Genomic DNA, 17,964 nt, shown 5'->3' on the forward strand with positions numbered 1-17,964 from the left:
AGTGTTGGTCTCACAATAGCCTCTTTAACATGAAATAAGATGATTTGTTGGGAAAACTATAACCTATCACACAGAGCACAGGAATGGGGTGGCTAGAATCTTATTGTGGCAGAGGGCCCAAATCAAGCAGGTGTGTATTTCATTTCTAAGGGAAATGCTGTTTTTCAAAACTTGATACCAGGGAAGAGGGCCTTTGTCTATGTGAGTTAATTTACCACTATATAGTTCTTAGAAATAATAGACACTAGATAGCATGGAAGGAATATTAAGGTAGCTTCTACAGCTGCAAAAATTCATTGATTGGATGCCCAGAAAATAACATATAGAAACTGGATTGCAAATTCTGTGTGGTTTTAAATGATGTAGATTTTGTTTCATATATATTAGTGAATTATAGCTCCTGTGTCCTCTGCTCCTTAAACTATCTTATTGAGGACACAATTTATCTTTTTCTCTCTTAGCTCTGTTATTATAAAAATCATTGATCTGCTAATGTTTCATTCTATAGATCAATCTGACAAAATACTGCACTTAGAGTTTACCATAATCGTGATCTGGTTCTAGGTAACCCAGGGTCCATGAACTTGATTTAAAAAATTTTGAAGTCTATTTTAATATAATGGATTTTTATAACATATATGATTACAGTACTATTTTATGCATTTAAAAATATTTTACTTTCCTTCAGTAAGGGACTGGCCAAAATGTAGTACCAGATTGCCAAGAAATAATGCAAAAGAAGATTAAATCTAAATCCTTGATCAATTGAGGGCATTCTGGAGGTGTCTATTATTATATGCATGGTTGTCATCCAGTTTTATTCTAGGTTGTCTCAAAATCCAGAGAAAGCATAGTTTTTGGAAGTAAGGTTCTCAAACCCTAAACATTTGGAAGCATTGGGCAATGGAGATGAACCTAGAGTAAAAATGGCCTGGGCCCAGATCTCATCTTTAGACATTTATTACCTAGGTGATACAGCCAAGTCATTTCAGCTATTTGTCTTGGTTTCCTCATTTATCAAAAGAAGGAGTTTGATAGGATTGCTTCTAAAATTTCTTCTCATCGAAACCTATCTCACTATGAGCTACAGCTAGTGGACAGAAGTACGGAGAGATTTGTTCTTAAATGCATTAAATCAAGTTCAACCCTAGAGACTTTCTTTGATGGAGAAAACCAAGTCCCTGGATTTTCCCTAAAGGTGACAATCTCCCAGAGGTCTTCCTTATATACCAAGGATGATCAAATGCGATGCTGGATGTATCTCAAATATGAACTTTATTCCCAGGACTGCAGAATCAGACTGGTCATTGGGAGATGAGAAAGAAGGGAGCTATATTAATCTAGGCATTCATCTCCTTATATTGCTACACTAGTGTAAGTCAGTAATATAATGCAAGAAACTGCTATCAGAATTTTATAATGTACATTTTATTATCTAGCATCCCAAGAGACATATTTTGCTTCTTATATTCATGGAGTGTATCACTCTAACTTTCCCTGATAAATGTTTCCATTACCTAATTTTGTTACATATAGATTTTGAAAGAGTCCCAAAGGACTTTTAGATAACTAATCTGTGCACGGCCCCTTCCCCCACCAAGTACAGTCCTGCCCTTTTGGTGAATGATACTAGTTGCATATCAGATTTCAGGTGACTGAATCCCTTATGCCCATCAAAAGTGTCTAAATACATAGTTAGTAACTGCATCCTTTTTCAGGGAGATAATATTCCCCATGAACAGGAAACACACACCTTTCAAGAGATTTGGAAAACCCCTGTCCATCTTCTTTTCTTCCTCATATCTGAGTCTTTCATTTCACACCTTGGGTTAAGGGCATGACTCAGAGCACAACCCAGCAGATTTTTACCTGGAGAAGTGAAAACTACTCATTGTCAGCTACATTCTCTCCTGCTCATGCCACCTGGCCACCGGGAGACCAATCTTACCATTTGTTGCTAAGTCTGTGCACATAGAGGATTAGATCACACACATACTTGACAGACCCCCTCTTGCAGTGCCATAGATATCAGCAGTATAATCACCTCTCTGATAAGAGCCATCAATCTTGCTCTAGAGCTATAATTCCTTCTTTCTCCATCCTTTGATTTTCCTTTTAGCCACATGCACATGAGCACCCACACACCATGCCCCTCCCTAACCCCCAACACATTTCCTCAGCTATTAATAATGAGTGTCTTTGAAAAGGTACTTTCTAAAGGAGAGATTGGTAGAAGTCTGGCTTTAGAACAGTTAACAGCCCCTTTCAATCATTGTGGAAGAAATAAAAGGACACATATTTAAGTGGTAGCAAGAATTTAGGTCGGAATGATGGTGGGACACTTTCAATCTATAAGAGCGATGGAATGATGGGTGTATTGAAAATTCCTATTTTAAGATTTTTAAAGAATAAGCTAGACTTGACAAGTGTTTCTGAAACATTTTTTACCCCATGGTATCAATATCATGAATATTTTCATAACTGGCACACCACTAACAAACTTATAAAGTCCATGCAGGTTTTCTTAAAGTGATAACTCTCAGTACTCCATCTGGGAAGAGACAGAATAGAAAACATTTCATCTCATATTTGTTGATTAGTGGTTCTCCTGGTAGCTGCAGGATCACTGCAAGGGGTCCTTTTTTTATTAAATGGATCATTTCAATAAATAAACAAACTGTGTTTAGACTACTGACTGTGGATAAAATATATAATATGACACACACAGAAATCATAAAACAAAAGGAACTCAAATTTATCCCTAACATCTTTCAGACTAATCTCAATTTATAAAAGAAACTAAGGTCTAGAAGTAATATATACATATAAATATTACATAGACATACTGTAAATATTTTGTATATCATACATACATTTGATATTGACTTCATATGTTATATATTTTTCAAATATATATAGATGTTTTGTGCAATCGTAAGGGGATTAAAGTAGATATTTGTTGGATAGTCTATTTTGTTTTTACAGTATCAATAATATTTGAAGCTACTACTCAATTTATAATGATGATTATTAAATATTTTCATGCTAGGGGAAAGAAATAAGCACTGTGCTAAGCCCTATACAAGTAATATCTTATTTAACCCTCACACCACCCTGGGAGGTAGGAGTCGTTTTATGTTTGAGAAATATATTGCTATTTTATCATTGAGAAAACTGAGGCAAACTGGTTAAGTGACTTGTGTACAGTCAAGAAGCAAGTTGATTTTCTGAGGTCATATTTGAACTCAGGCCAGTCTGACTTTAGGTCCAGTGCTCTATCCACTGTCCCAAATAGCTGCCAGATATGCAATAAATCGTATAATTACTATTGTGTGGAGATCCACAAAATCTTTTGACTTTGAAAAAGGAGTCCTTTCTCTTGTTCACATGGGACAAAAATGTTTTGAAACCAGTTTGAATAGACTGGGAAAACTGGTTTATCAAATTTTCAGTGTGATCACTTTTATATTTTGCAAAACTGGCAAATGCTACAAAACGGGGCTTGTTTTTTGTTGTGGTTGTTGTTATTTGTCGATTTAAGAGAGTAATAAAGGAAATGTTAATAATGTATATTAAACTTAAAAGGATTTTCCCCAAGTACTTTATTTTTTAAATTTATTTTTGGACATATGGTTGTTAAAACTTTACCAGGACACCCCTCGGTAGGGAACTATAGGTATGAAATGCTATATAGTGTTAGACTTTTTTGAAGTATCTATGGCTTTGCTGAAGTGTTTCATTCCTTTTTTATTCTTTGTAAAAAGGGATAACTAACTCTGTAGGAGGAAGAGACAAATATATTGGAAAATGTGAGATAAAAATAATTTATCAATTTAAAAGGGGGGATTTCATATGACAAGAGAATTAGAACTAGGAAAGGAGTTTAGAGTCCAACCTCTCTTATTTTACAGATAAAACTTAAGACCAAGGAGTGAATGACTTGCCAAAGTTCACAAAGATAGGAAGGTTCAAAGACAATACTTGAATCTAGGTCCTTCTGCTGCTAATAGCAATAACATGCCCACTGTACCATTCTGCTTCCCTTAAACTATGATGGGTTGGGGGTCACTTGTGACAATATATTTCTGCCTAAAAGGGGATGATTGATGTGTGGAAGGTATACCAAAGCTCAACCAAATCACACAAAGATAGATTTAAAACAGATCTAACAATATCCCCAACTCTAATGCAAAGACAAAAATCTATAATGGAAACCGTGCCCCGAAAGCCACAAAAATCCAGTCATGATAAAGAGGGATAATTACCCATTGCGAAGAAAGGAATCCCCAGGAGAGTGGAATTGTATTTTCCATCAGTAATGAAGAATATCCCTGCCGCAGTTACACTGGAGATGCAAACCGTTAGCACACCCAGGAGGCCCAGAAAAGGCTTGCTCCGCAGGCAGTCTTTCATTGAGCTGGAGAGGGTGGCTGTAGTCAAGATCAGCACGAGGCTCACCAGGATCTTGCTCCTGGCCAGGATGCTAGTCTTATGAAAGTCCCTCCAGAGACTAAAGGATGCTAGAGAGAACAGCTGGAAGTCCTGGTGCTCCTCCTGCAGCTTCCTCATCAGTTTGCAGAATTCACTCTCCCACTTCTCCCCAATGAGGTCTTGGGTGGCAGAGCCATAGGTCTGGAGGTAGTAGGTGATTTGAATGGCTCTGGCTGACTTGACCCGCTGGTCTTTGCTGTTGGGCACATCGACACCACCCAGCTGGTGTCCAATAAAGGTGCTCCTCCCATCCTTGGAAACATAAAAGGAGATTCAGGTCATGGTGGGGCATAGCATCGCACACATTCCAGACTGAGGTTCCTTATTCTAAGGGAAGGAGTTTTATGACTGTGAGATCCTTGAGGGTCAGAGCTGTCTTTTGTCTTTCTTTGTCACTCCAGTGTTTAGTAGAGTGCCTGGCATATAGTAAGCACAGACTATGTTTACTGGACGACTATTAAAGAGGGGACTAACTTCAGACTAACTGGGAAATGATACAAAAGTTGTGTAGTCAATTTAGGACTGGAAAGTGAACTTGGCTTTTTAAAGGGATATGGGATACAACATGCAGAATTATCAACAGCACAAAAAAATCCACTGCAAAGCCATAGACTCCACTTCTTATCCCCCACATGCACATTAATAACTTAACAGTTCCATTACTTAATACCTTCCTTCTTTGGGAGTCAAATGTAAACACTTGGAACAGAGCACTACATTCCCTGAATCCGATTCCATCTAACTTGAAGCATGACATGAAAGGCAATTCAAATTCCAACTCTGATACATACTAGTTGAATAACTTTGGGCAAATCACTTAACTTCTCGGTGCACTGTATGACGTTCTAAGATTGTAAGCCATAGAGAAGGGTGATGACTTCCATTCATTGAAGGAGATATTTCTCAGCCGTTCAGGTCCCTCCACAAATAAATTTACATGGCTAGTCCTTGTCCTTAGGGAGCATGGTCTAAATTATTAGCATAGAATAACAAATAACCTATCAAGTAACTAATTTGATATTTTTATTTTCCTGAATTAGTCAAAGAATTTTTATTTGATCATGCAGACAAAAGCAGAACAGACCATGGATACACAAGTAGGTCTCACACCCATGTTTTTTTCTGGTAGTGGAGCAGGGCCAGGCAATTTATAGTCTTACAACTGGGTTAAGGAGATCAAGAATAAACTGGGGATTGTATAGCATAGAAAGATGAGTGGGGGATAGAAAATGCTTGGAGAAATATAAATTCAGGATATTTTAAAAAGTTAAGGTTATTTGGCATAGTGACAGACTAGTGATTGGAATGATTGGAACATTTTAAGAAAAAAATATTGTACGTTTAGGCAAAGCATTCTATTTTTTTTTCTTGCCTAAAGATAGCATTCTCTCTCATGAGAACACCATAGTTTCTTTAAGTTAACAATATCAACTCTACCCACAGGTTTCTGTTGTGATGTCAGTCACAAGTAATTAAGTGAAATTAGCATTCTACTTCTGCAACCAAAAACTGCATCATGCCCTCAACACATACACAGCTCACTCTCAATCGGTATACCTTAGGCTGAATTAATTTCTGACAAAATTTTTCTTAAATCAGAAGGGAACATCTGGACCTTCAAAACATTTAGGGGGGCATCTGGGGGTCTCAGTGGATTGAGAACCAGGCCTAGAGATGGGAGGTCCTAGGTTAAAATCTGGCCTTAGTCACTTCCTAGCTGTGTGACCCTAGGCAAGTCACTTAACTCCCATCGCCTAGCCTTTACCCCTCTTCTGTCTTGGAAATTGGTTCCAAGGCACAAGGTAAGGGTTTTAAGAAAAAAAAATTAAAATCCCAAACATTCAGCTTCTAAATGCCTGCTGTCACCTGCCCACAGGTGAATTTCCAAGGGAAAAAAAAGAAAAAAAATTTTTGTGAGTGACCTTGATGTCAACAAAGACAACTAGATGACATAATTTAAGTACTGGATCTAGAGTCAAGAATACCTAAGGTTGGGGACAGGTAGGTAGCTCAATGGATTGAAAGCCAAGCCTAAAAATGGGAAGTTCTGGGTGCAACTCTGGCCACAGATACTTCCTAGTTGTGTGACTCTAAGCAAATCGCTTAACTCCCATTGCCTAACACTTTCTGCTCTTCCACCTTAGAACCAATAAAAAATCTTGATTCTAAGACAGAATGTAAGTGTTTAAAAAAAGAATATCTGAGGTCAAATCCTGCCTCAGACCCATACCTTCTGTATGGCTTTGGGCAGGTTCTCTCATCTATAAAAGGGGAAGGGCTTGAACTTGAAGGTCTCCAAAATCCCTTACAGTTTTAAATCTATAACTCAGTGATTGAATAATTGGCACTCATTGGAGGAATTGAACTAAGAAGAGTAGGAAACTCATTAGATGAGAAATTACTTTTCCTCATGGTTTACTTTTATAACATTAGGATTATAACAGTTAATAAAGACAATTAAAAGGATCGGGGCGAGCACCCCAATAAGATATTGCACCCTTCTTCTTTCCTTCTCTACCCTCCCCGACTCCTAATGTTTTAGAATATATCTTTAATGTATATGTCTTTAGTATATGTCTTTCATGAATTGTTTTGCCAAAAACATATTAATGATAATAATAATAATAGTAATAAGTGACCCAGTGGCCAATCTTCTGATGTTGAATTTCTCCACATTTAGCTAAATACTCCATATGACAGACACATTCTACTGTTGATCTTGGATTCACAGTCTTTTTCAATATAGTATAAGCTGAAAAAATTGTGCTCTGTTGGCATTGATTCTGAGAACCTAGAGTCATCTCCATGCCATCGTAATGGCGCAGAATCAAAGTTGATCAGAGGTAGCAGAGAATAGTATGGTGCTATAGCTAGTACAATAGATTGAGCATTAGAATTAGATTAGGGAGTCCTGAGTTAGAATCCTGCTGTAGACAATTATTAGCTGTGTAACTCCTTGGGCAAATCATATATGGGAAAGTCATACAAGCCTTCAACCTCGTTTTCTTATCTGCAAAACAATGGAGATAATAATAGAACCTATTTCACAGGTTTGTTGTGAGGACCAAATGGGATACCATATGTAAAGAACTTTGCAAATCCTAAAGTACTTTATAAATGGTTGCTTTTATTATCATAATACCCAAGATTATTGGAAAGAAGTTAAATAGATCAAATTCAGAAATGCTCCTAAGTGCATCTATTAGTGGAATTCTTATAGATTACAGGTATAGAGTTGGAAGGTATCACAGAGAGACATTCTAATTCAGTCCCTTAATTTTCTAGATGTCTAGAAGTCAAGAGAGGCGAAGTTACTTATCCAATATAATACAAGTAGTGAACATCAGAGGTGAGACTTAAAGTCAGGTACTTTTATTCTGTTTGGGGATCTGCATGTAGACATGAACATCTGTATATATGTGACGTATAGTGGTCTGGAGCCTGCATGTGTACTAGAATCTATGTGTATGTGGGTGTAGTAAGTGTGGATATGTATATACACACACACACACGTATACCTACTATGTATACATATGCACACACATATGTTACATATATATACACACACATACACAAGAGAGCTAGATGGCTCAGATGATAGAGCAATGGGCATAGAATTGGGAAGATCTGAGTTCAAATCTGGCAACAGAACCTCACCAGCTGTGTGACCTTGTATAAGTCACTTAATCTTTCTTTGATTTAATCTACTGGAGAAGGAAATGGCAAACCACTCTAGTATTTTTGCTAAGAAAACCTCATGGACAGTATGGTCTACAGGTCATGAAGCATCACATACAATTGAACAACAACCTTTTACTTCATAAAAAGGACCTCTTATGCCAAATGCATTATCTGTTTCTTCCTTCAAACTCAAAAATCAAGGTGAATTAACAAACTACCAATTCTACTCAATTATTCAGTTTATTCAATCCAACCCCAATCCAAGGAAAACAAATGATTTTGAGCCATGACTTTAAAGGTTTTAACCTTATTTTCTGTCAAAGTATTAAATTTTACTTTTCTCTCTTACAAATGCTAACTTTGGGCTCATTTTTCCAACCTTTACTTCTAATGGCACCACTGATGGATCTTAGGTCTCATGTAAGCTTTCTGATTAGGAAGCAACATAGAATTATGGAAAGAGTACTGATTTTAAATAAGAGGCCTGGGTTCAAATATTTTCTCTATTGTTTACTTTCTATGTGACCATGAGCTAATCACTTAATCTCTTTAGTTTCCTCATATGTAAAATGAGGGGAATTGAACTAGATTATCTCCCAAAGTCCTTTTCAGCTCTCATACCATGATTATGGTATAAATCCCATGGAATAATGAGAAAAAAAAATATATATATATGTGTGTGTGTGTGTGTTTCAATCGTAAAGAGGAAGACTAAGTAGAAAAAGTTAATTCACTCTGGGGTATATGTGTGTATGTATGTATATATGCATGTATGTATGTAGGTATATATGTCTATATATAATTTTTTTCCTAAATCCAGGTTATATTTGATCAATTCAGCTTAAATTGTTCCCCAGAGACACTAGTTTTGGGTTTCTCTTCCTTCTTTTCTTACTCCCTCCCTTCTTTCCTTCCTCACAAGGAATGCCCTTCTGGGTATTTAAAAGGGAAAGTAACATAAAAGCTTGTGCTAAGTCATTCAGAATGTGTTGCTCTGACTGCCTATACTCATTTTAGTCATCAAAATGATTTCTGAGGGATTTTTAGCAAGTGAATAATCTGAAGATTTAAGAGTCCCTGAGGAGTCATTGGACAGATTATAATGGATCAAAGGAAATGCTGATAATATAGTTGGCCAAAAATTAAAAAAATAATTTAGCAAGTCTAAATATAACTTTTTAGAAATAACAGGTCTTCATTGACTTTGCTTAGTTGCTAAAACCCTTGTTTTGAAGTTAACTGATTTTTCTTTTCTTCTTTTTAAAATAAATATTATGTTAGAATAGACTTTTTATCTTTTTCTCCTGATATCTAAATGGATGGAACAAAGAGAATAGATTCTCTTTCTTTTCCCTCTTCCACTCAAACAGAATCTGAGGTCTTTTGAGGTCTTTAAATGGAGAATTCTGCTGAAACAGTTAGTTTGTTTTTGTAGTAGTTTATCCACTCTAATTATTGCAAGAAATCAAAATTTTCCCCCCACAAAATTCTTGGAGTATAATTCAAGTATTATTTTGTAAGGGTCCTTTAAAGGAGAAACAATAAGAAGTCACCTGAGGCAGATTTGCCTAAAGACTTGTCATTTAAAAGGGCAAAAAATAAAGTAAAATAAAATCAATCAATTGAATTTCAATGTAAAGTACAGAAATCTATGTGTAAGATAGGGTGCCCTCACAGCAAGGTTGGGCATGGTTTAAAGAATAATCCTCCTAGGCTGTGATTTTTCTTTACTCTTTTTTTCTTTTTTTCTTTCTTTCTTTCTTTTTTTTCTTTTTTGAAACTGGGTCTCCTTATCTTGCTGAGGCTGGAAGTTCAGGGTCTATGGAGGAACTGACCCCACTACTGATCTGAAAGCTAGCTCTGACCTCAATTTTTCACTACCTGGGCCTGTTTGTCAGTCTTTCAGCAGCTTGGTATCCCCTCCCTTGGGGTTAACCATATTGGTATTGAACTTAGCAAGAACAATCAGTCCACTTTGGTTCAGAATTCCTGAGCTCAAGAGATCACACAGTCTCAGCCTTGCTCTCTCCCTTCCCAGTAGCAAGGATTTTATAATCCTGAAGTAGACCTTAAAGCTAGGCCCTGGGCTATAATTAAAGGAGCAATGGAGTATAAAGGGACCTCGAAGGTCACCTAGCCCAACCATCTCATTTCACAGATGAAGAGAATTAGTCAGGGAATAAATGATTCAAACAGATTTGAACTAAGGGCCCTTGATTCTAGAACCAACATTCTTTTCACTGTAGCCATACCCAAAGGAATCAGTTAATCAACACATTATTGAGTACCTACTTTTTAAGAACCAGATACTTTGCAAGGTGCTAGGAATATAAATACAAATAATGGTCCTACTGGCCTCCAAAATACTTCCTTCTCCCTCTTCCTGCTCCCTTTTACTTTAAACGTTAAATCTAAATCCATGATCCTATATGATTTTTGTCAGAAACAGACATTTCTTTATGTAAAGATAAAAAGTAAAATGTAAATGTGGCTGGGAATGGCAATTTCTTCAGTCATTTTTCAGTTGTGTCTGACTTCTGATGCCATTTGAAGTTTTCTTGGAAAAGATACTGAAGTAGTTTGCCATTTCCTCCTTCAGTTCATTTTACAGATAAGAAAACTGAGGCAAACAGGAGTAAGTGAGATTTGTTCAGGGTCACATATGTGAGACCAGATTTGAACTCAGGAAGATGAGTCTTCTGATTCCAGGCTCAGCTCTCTATCTGTGGTCCACCTAGCTGCTTCAGGAAGGTCATTGACAAATTCATAGAAGAGAGTCAATGATTTTGTAGAAGATCTTAACCTGAGAGCAGGTAAGGAGATTAAAGTGTGAGGAAAATTCATTGAGCTCCTAAGGGCCTGAAGAGGAAATTCAAGTTAAGAGGGGAAAATGTTCAGAATGGGAAAGGTTGGGGGCTTTGGAGAGAGATTGTTGCTTATTTCATAATTTTTCTTAAGGGTGATCCTATTACTTTGTCCTCAAGAAAACTACATATTTCAAAGTCAGGTTAGCTTGCCTTCTAGTTTTCATGTTGGTGAAACACATTCACCAAGTAAGGGAACACAAACCTATATAAAGGTTAAACAAATGTATTTTATAAGGGTACCAATATTTTTAGTAATATACCATATTATTTTCTACCAATCCCACTGACATACATCAATGCTTTCTTTTGCCCCTTCTGTCAACACTGACTCATTATTTCTCATGCTACCTTCTAAGGAAAACTAAGCTTTCAAACCCTAGGATTTGTATTTAACAACATAAAATCATAGGGAATCTGACCAATAGGAGGGAGAAAGGAGAAGACTGAATCATTTGCTTTAGCTCAGTGTAATTTCTCTTAGGTTTTCAACCAGGTTTATTTCCTTCCATGGGCAGGAGCAGATTTTCATCATTCATCATTAGGCTATTTTCACTTCTTTGAGAAACTAGTTCCTATGTACCAGTTGGTTGATTACCACATACCAGTTTATCATAAGACTACCAATGTTTTTAAAGAATGTTTCTTGTATCTTGGTATATACCCAAAGGAGCTTGTGTAGATACAATGGGGGCATTGTACTTACATTACACATTCCCCAGTGCACTAGGGGAATTTTGGATTTCAGTACTCAAAGCAAAGTTCTACAACCCTGCTATTTCTTACTGCCTCCTAGTTAGGGTAGGTGGCTGGTTTTATTCCTCATGTGATATTGATGAAAAAATATAAGGATGAGAGAATGTTAAGTCAAACATCTTTGGAGGAAATATTTTATTTTTTGTTCTCTTATCTATTCATTTATTAATTCCTTATAGAATAATTGAGATCAGAATAAGTCTTTTAGTCATTCAGATAGTAAATTTATGTAGTAAAGGCACAAACCAAAGGAAGTGTAGACTCCCAAAGACTTCATCTTTAAGATACTCTTTTCATCTTTCTACCATGTCACATATACTATGGATGTTTTACATATATGACACAATGGGAACAATGCCAATGAGACATGACAGAATAGAACTATAGGGTAATCAGTAGTCAGTATTTCAGTAATCACTGGTTTTTCAGTGTGGATATGAAGTCTAACAGCCCATATTGCAACCTGTTTCTTCCTTAGAAGGTAGTATTTGAGAGTTTCTCTAACCAAAACAAACAGATTAATACCTCAATACCTGGAATCTAACCTATTGAGTCTTTCAAGAATGAAGTACAACTGCCTTCAGACAACTGAATCCAAATCTAGTCAACATTCATTTATTAAACATCTACTAGAGAGATAGGAGCAGCTAGGTGGCAGAGTGGATAGAGTGCCAGGAAGACTCATCTTCCTGAATTTAAATATGGTCTCAGACACTCAGCTATGGGACCCTGGGTAAGTTGCTTAACACTCTTTGCCTCAGTTTCCTCATATATGAATTGATATGGAGAAAAAATGCAAAGCACTCCAGTACCTTTGCCAAGAAAACCTAAATAGGGTCACAAATAATCAGACAAGACTAAAATATAAGAAGAAGAGAAACAATGTGATGGAGAGGATGGAGTGTATACTTTGGAGTCAAGAAGATGGGGGTTCATCTTGACTTTAACTCAAAATGGTTTTGTCACTGGACAAGTCATTTAAACTTCCAGTGTCATTTGACAGAAGTAAGTTGCAAAGTGGGTATTATCTGCTTTGGTAGAAGGCATTTCCCCTCTCAGAGTTCCCTAAAACAATTAAATCACAGGCCTGGTTCTCCCTCCCCCACCTGGGGGGAGGAAAGATGAAAACCTATGTGAGACTTTGGCATTCAAAGACAAAGTGGGGGGGGGAATCCCCCAAACCAAATCCCTGTCTTCAAGTAATTTACTTACTTTCAACTAGGGAAAAAAACACATATATAGATCAACTTGGCAACAGACAGTCCATCAATGAGTTATTCCTTAGGTAGGATTTAATTCACTAGACCAAGTTATTTGAACAGAATTTCACTAACAAATCACAAACATTCAATCTTGAGCTTAAAGAGTAAAGAAACGAGGGCTTAGTCTAGAGTTGGTTGAAATTTGGTTTCAAATTCTGCCTCTGAGTATAAACTTATGATTCTAGACAACTCAATTTCTCCATCAGTAAAATGAGGAAAAGAATGTGTAGCATTTGAGAAATGGGACTCTTGTGAGTACTAAATATGACAATGTATGCTGAACACTGTGAAAGTGCTCAAAGTGCTATGTGAATCAGTTATTTTTAGCAATTTGTTTATTTTAGTATAGTGTGTTCTCCATTATCTGAATCCTATCCAAGGAAAGACTTGCCACCAATATGCCTAATAGAGATTTTGTTGTTGTTTAACCATTTTTATTCATGTCCAACTTTTCATGACTGTCTTTGGGATTTTCTTAGCAAGGATTCTAGAATGGTTTGCCATTTTCTTCTCCATTGGATTAAGGTAACCAGAGGTTAAATGACTTGTCCAGGCTCACATGGCTAGTAAGTATTTAAGGTCATATTTGACCTCAAGCCTTCCTAACTATAGGCCCAGTGCCATCCAGCTCCCTCAGTTTTTTTTTTCCCTTTAACCAAAATTGAGGGCAGTTTCAAGAGTTATAGTGAAATGAATGGCCAATAAGTATCTACTGAGCACCTACCATACGCCAGGACCTGGACAAACAAAGGATAGAAATAAACTGTCCCTCCTTCAAGGAAATCATGTTCAAATGGAGGACTGGAAAAATCAATTAGATTGCTGGGGAGTGAAGTCACAAAAATCATATCTAGGAATCAGAATCCAGTCCTACCTCTGTCACTAACTTGTGACAACGATTGCTCCAAGCTTCTGGTTCTTCCACACAATAAGAAAATGATAGAACCTACAGAAAGTACTTTGTAACCATAAAGACATTAGCACTGTGACCCTGGGCAAATAACTTCATCACTACCAGCCTCACATTCCTCATGTGTAAAATTGAAACAATAATAGCACCTACCTTCCAGCACTGTTGTGATGATCAAATGAGACAATGTTTGTAAATTGCTTTGCAAACTTTAAAGTGCTTTATAAATGCTACATAATAGTAACAATTATTATAATAAGTTATATAAATGTAAACTATAAATACTATTGATTTGGAGTATCTGTTGGAAGCATTCAAATTTTCTCATTTATTCATACAACCAAATACTTATTAAGGACTTAGATTTTCTAAATCCTCTCTTCTGTCTTAAAATTCATACTAAGTATCGGTTCCAAGTCAAAAGAACCTTAAGGTCTAGGCATTTGGTGTTGTGACTTGCCCAGGTTCACACAAATAGGAAATGTTTACTTCAAGATTTGAACCCAGAACCTCCCATCTCCAGGCCTGGCTCTCTATTTAATGAGCCACCTAGCACTTATAATTTACAGAGCACTGTTAGAGGCACTCAGGAGATAATAAGTGTCGCTATAATCAAATGTCTTCCTGCATAGATCCTACAGTGTAGAAAGAGGGTTATACATCTATAGTGATAACTAATATGAGCATTAAGTACATAGCTAGTGTTATATGTAGGAAATATATTTGTTAATGGAGGTATAGAAATTGGATCAAAGGTATGGAGCCTAAGATACATATTGGAAGTTTTTCTTTAGATAAAATCCTTATAATGTATTGTTTTCTCCTGAAAGTGAAGTGAAATATTATATATTAAGTCTATAACAAATGTTACATGTGGGTTATGAATGGAAAGCTACTAATCAATGTTTTTTTGCATCTATTCATTTTAATTCAAGGCAAATTGTTGTCACACAAGGTAGTTTGCTACAGTAGAAAGAGGACTGATTGTTGGAGGGCCTGGGTCCAAATTCTGGATTTGTCACTTGCCTTCTGTATGACCTTGGACAATTGACCACCTTTCTGGCCCATAGTTTCCCTACCACTAAAATGAGAAAGTTGGATCAGTTGACCTCTAAATATCCTTTGAGTTTGAATCCAAGGAGTGAACATATTTCAAACTCTCTCCTTTTGTTCAAAGTCCCTCAAAATGCACAACTTCCAGAAACTGGAAGGAGTTGAACAAGATTGCTCATTCCACCTGTATTCCTCAACCCAAAGTTCCTTTGGCTTATGTCATGAGGTGAAGTCATCCCCTCTGCAGCATTTTAAATTTCTCAATGCAGCCTCTGCCTTCACATTTGGGAGGAAGATTCAATATTCACAAGAAAAATCAAAGAGCAGATTCCTAAAACCAGCTTAGAGGGCTGAGCCATTAACATCAGAGCCAAACTGAGGCAGTGAAAAATCCCCAGGTGATGCTTTGGAAACAGAAGGGAGCAAGTGTCATATTTACTCAATATACATCTATTCTGTGTTGACATTCAGATGCTTTCTGTCACTGCAGGATAATTCAGCAGCACAGTCCCTGCCTAAGACAATGTATTGTAATTCAGGTTCTATTGATTTTCAATGCGGCATGGACTGCAAGGTTACTGGCAACTTTTGGACGGTCAGCTGCCTCTTTTGCTAAAAAGAAAATCTCTTCATAAAAGCTAGGTGATGAAGTATCTAAGGAAGCAGAGAGATTCTTACCACAAAATAATTTTCTTATGTTTCATATCTCATTTATAATTTATTCAGGGCATACCCACTATGAATTCCAACTAAATGGAATCTTCAGTTACCTGGTCTTTCCCCATATCACTTTACTTTCAAGAGAGAACAAGGTCTTACAAGCATTTTGTTCAAAAAGGAACTTCCAATGTGAATATTGGGTTCTGTCCCTATGAACCAATTTCTCACATCTGACAACCACTGGACCACACTATAACTATTAATATTTCAAATGATGATGCTGAGATACTATGAAACTCACAGTCATCAAGGAAAGATTTTCTTGTAGCCATGGTTTTTTTTCAAGACCCTCTTTAACACATTTTAGAGAGACCATCAACAGTAAAGAATCCAAAAGGTGTTGCTATTTAACTGTGGATCAACAAAAAAGTTCCATTAGTCAGAATTTCTAAGGTGAACTAGAAAAAAGTCCTAGATTAGTATTAAAATATCTGGGTTAAAATCTCAACTATACTATGTAATATCTAAGTGATCATGGACAAATCAAACTCCTATTCTGGGACTTTGGTTGCTCATCTATAAAATGAAGGGAAGGAATTATTAGTTTTTCAAGTCCTTTGCAGCAATAGATACTATGATCCAATTGTATAATTAGAATCTGCTCCCCAGGACTCTTTCTCCCAGCATTCCATGTTCCTTTTCTCATGTTACATGCTAATGTAGGGAGGATATAAGTTTTGTGTACCCCCACCCCTCTCTCTCTTTCCCCCTCATTGCAGTTTGTGGAGGTGAGGTGAGAGGCAGGAGAATTTTACTCAGGTGTTTTTACTCAGGTTTTTACTTTTGTTCTTTTTATTTTCTTCTACTTCAAATGATTATTACCAAACCTTATAAAATATAATAGTTGGAGTTATTGGATATTAATTTAAATCTTACATTGTGGCAACCATGAAAGAATTTGAACCTGATACTCAGGACAGGAAGGAACCTTAAAGAGTCTGGAGGTGAATTTTTAAGCCTTTTCAGACTCAATTCTTTTATTGATGTTAACTATTTCAGTTTGTTCCCTTCCAAATAGTGAAGACGTCTCTGTTATACAGCTATCAGAATTGGGGAAAAGGACTCTTGAATTCAGTGCCTGTATCCTTTCACATATATTGTATTTGCTGATTGCTTGTCTTAAGATTTAATTTTGTTTTATTAAGTTCACATTTTAATCTAATCTTATATATTTTGTTACACTATGTCATTTTCAGCTACAGTGTTTTGGCCATTTAGCTATATATTCTGTTATATTGCCTTCATTTGTACCTTCCCCCATGACTAGACTGGAGAAAATAGCATTATAAAAGTCCATAAACAACTTGAACAAATTATGTTCTGTGGCAAAAACATAGGTCCTTATAGATGCTGGGTTTGTCACCAGATCCATTGAGGTCACATGTTGCCTTAATAGCCTTTTGTTCCTTTTTGCCTTTGTTAATTGTCACATAGATGATGATGGATGGACTCCATCAAACTTACTACAACCTTTATACAACCTTTGGATATACGACCTTGGATAATTTAGTGACCTAAAAATTTAAATTGATTTAAGGGGTATTCAGAAGTGATTTTCAGGTATCTAGTAGCACCACTACTTCTGACAGATCATTTGCCTGCCTTTGAGTTCTTTGTAACAAGAGGTAAGGATCCATTTAGTAGTTCAAGTAAAGTGCAATAGCACTATTGTATATCCCACCTCCATATTTATAAAAAAATGTAATGGATGGGGCACATAAAGACATGTTTTTTATGGCTGTTACAATCTCATCTGGGAGGTGGGAAAGGTTCCCAAGGAGCCATGATAACCTCTGGATGGCTCCTGAGGAGCATTTCCTATGAAGCCTAGTGGCTTCTGGATGGTTTTTATATTTGTAACTCTTCAGCTTAATCTACCCTTTCACTAGAATGATCTACATTCTTGGTGACATTTTAGACCCAAAAGGTTTTCATTGGCAGTACAGAGGTTTTTTGGGGCTCTCCTGCCAAATTTGAAATGGTGGCAGTAATAGACTTTTTAAAAAAATATCTCAGCCAATGTTACACAATTAATAGGAATTTGACTAAGAATGAACATATGCATCTATGTTTACATAAGTGTGCATACAAATGAGCACACAGGTGTATAATTAACCACCCTTTTGTGTGCCTATCTTTCGGGGGATGGAGGGACATCTAGTCTTATGATGGCAGTTGGTGATGTAGCCAATGGCCTTGGAGTGAGGAAGACCTTAGTTGGTATTCT

The 17,964-nt window shown here is 36.6% G+C and overlaps 1 protein-coding gene across 3 annotated transcripts in view; it reads right to left on the reverse strand.

Moving 5' to 3' along the window:
• Positions 1 to 17,964, reverse strand: part of PTCHD4 (patched domain containing 4) — a 355,118-nt gene that overhangs the window by 250,779 nt on the left and 86,375 nt on the right. For all 3 annotated transcript variants that reach the window (XM_007484054.2, XM_007484055.2, XM_001369221.3), the window contains one exon: positions 4,266 to 4,743. In XM_007484054.2, coding sequence (XP_007484116.1) covers positions 4,266 to 4,743 — 478 coding nt within the window. The remainder of the gene's footprint in view (positions 1 to 4,265; positions 4,744 to 17,964) is intronic.

Source organism: Monodelphis domestica, chromosome 2 (genome assembly GCF_027887165.1).
Source record: "Monodelphis domestica isolate mMonDom1 chromosome 2, mMonDom1.pri, whole genome shotgun sequence".
In the NCBI taxonomy this organism is placed as follows: Eukaryota; Metazoa; Chordata; class Mammalia; order Didelphimorphia; family Didelphidae; genus Monodelphis; species Monodelphis domestica.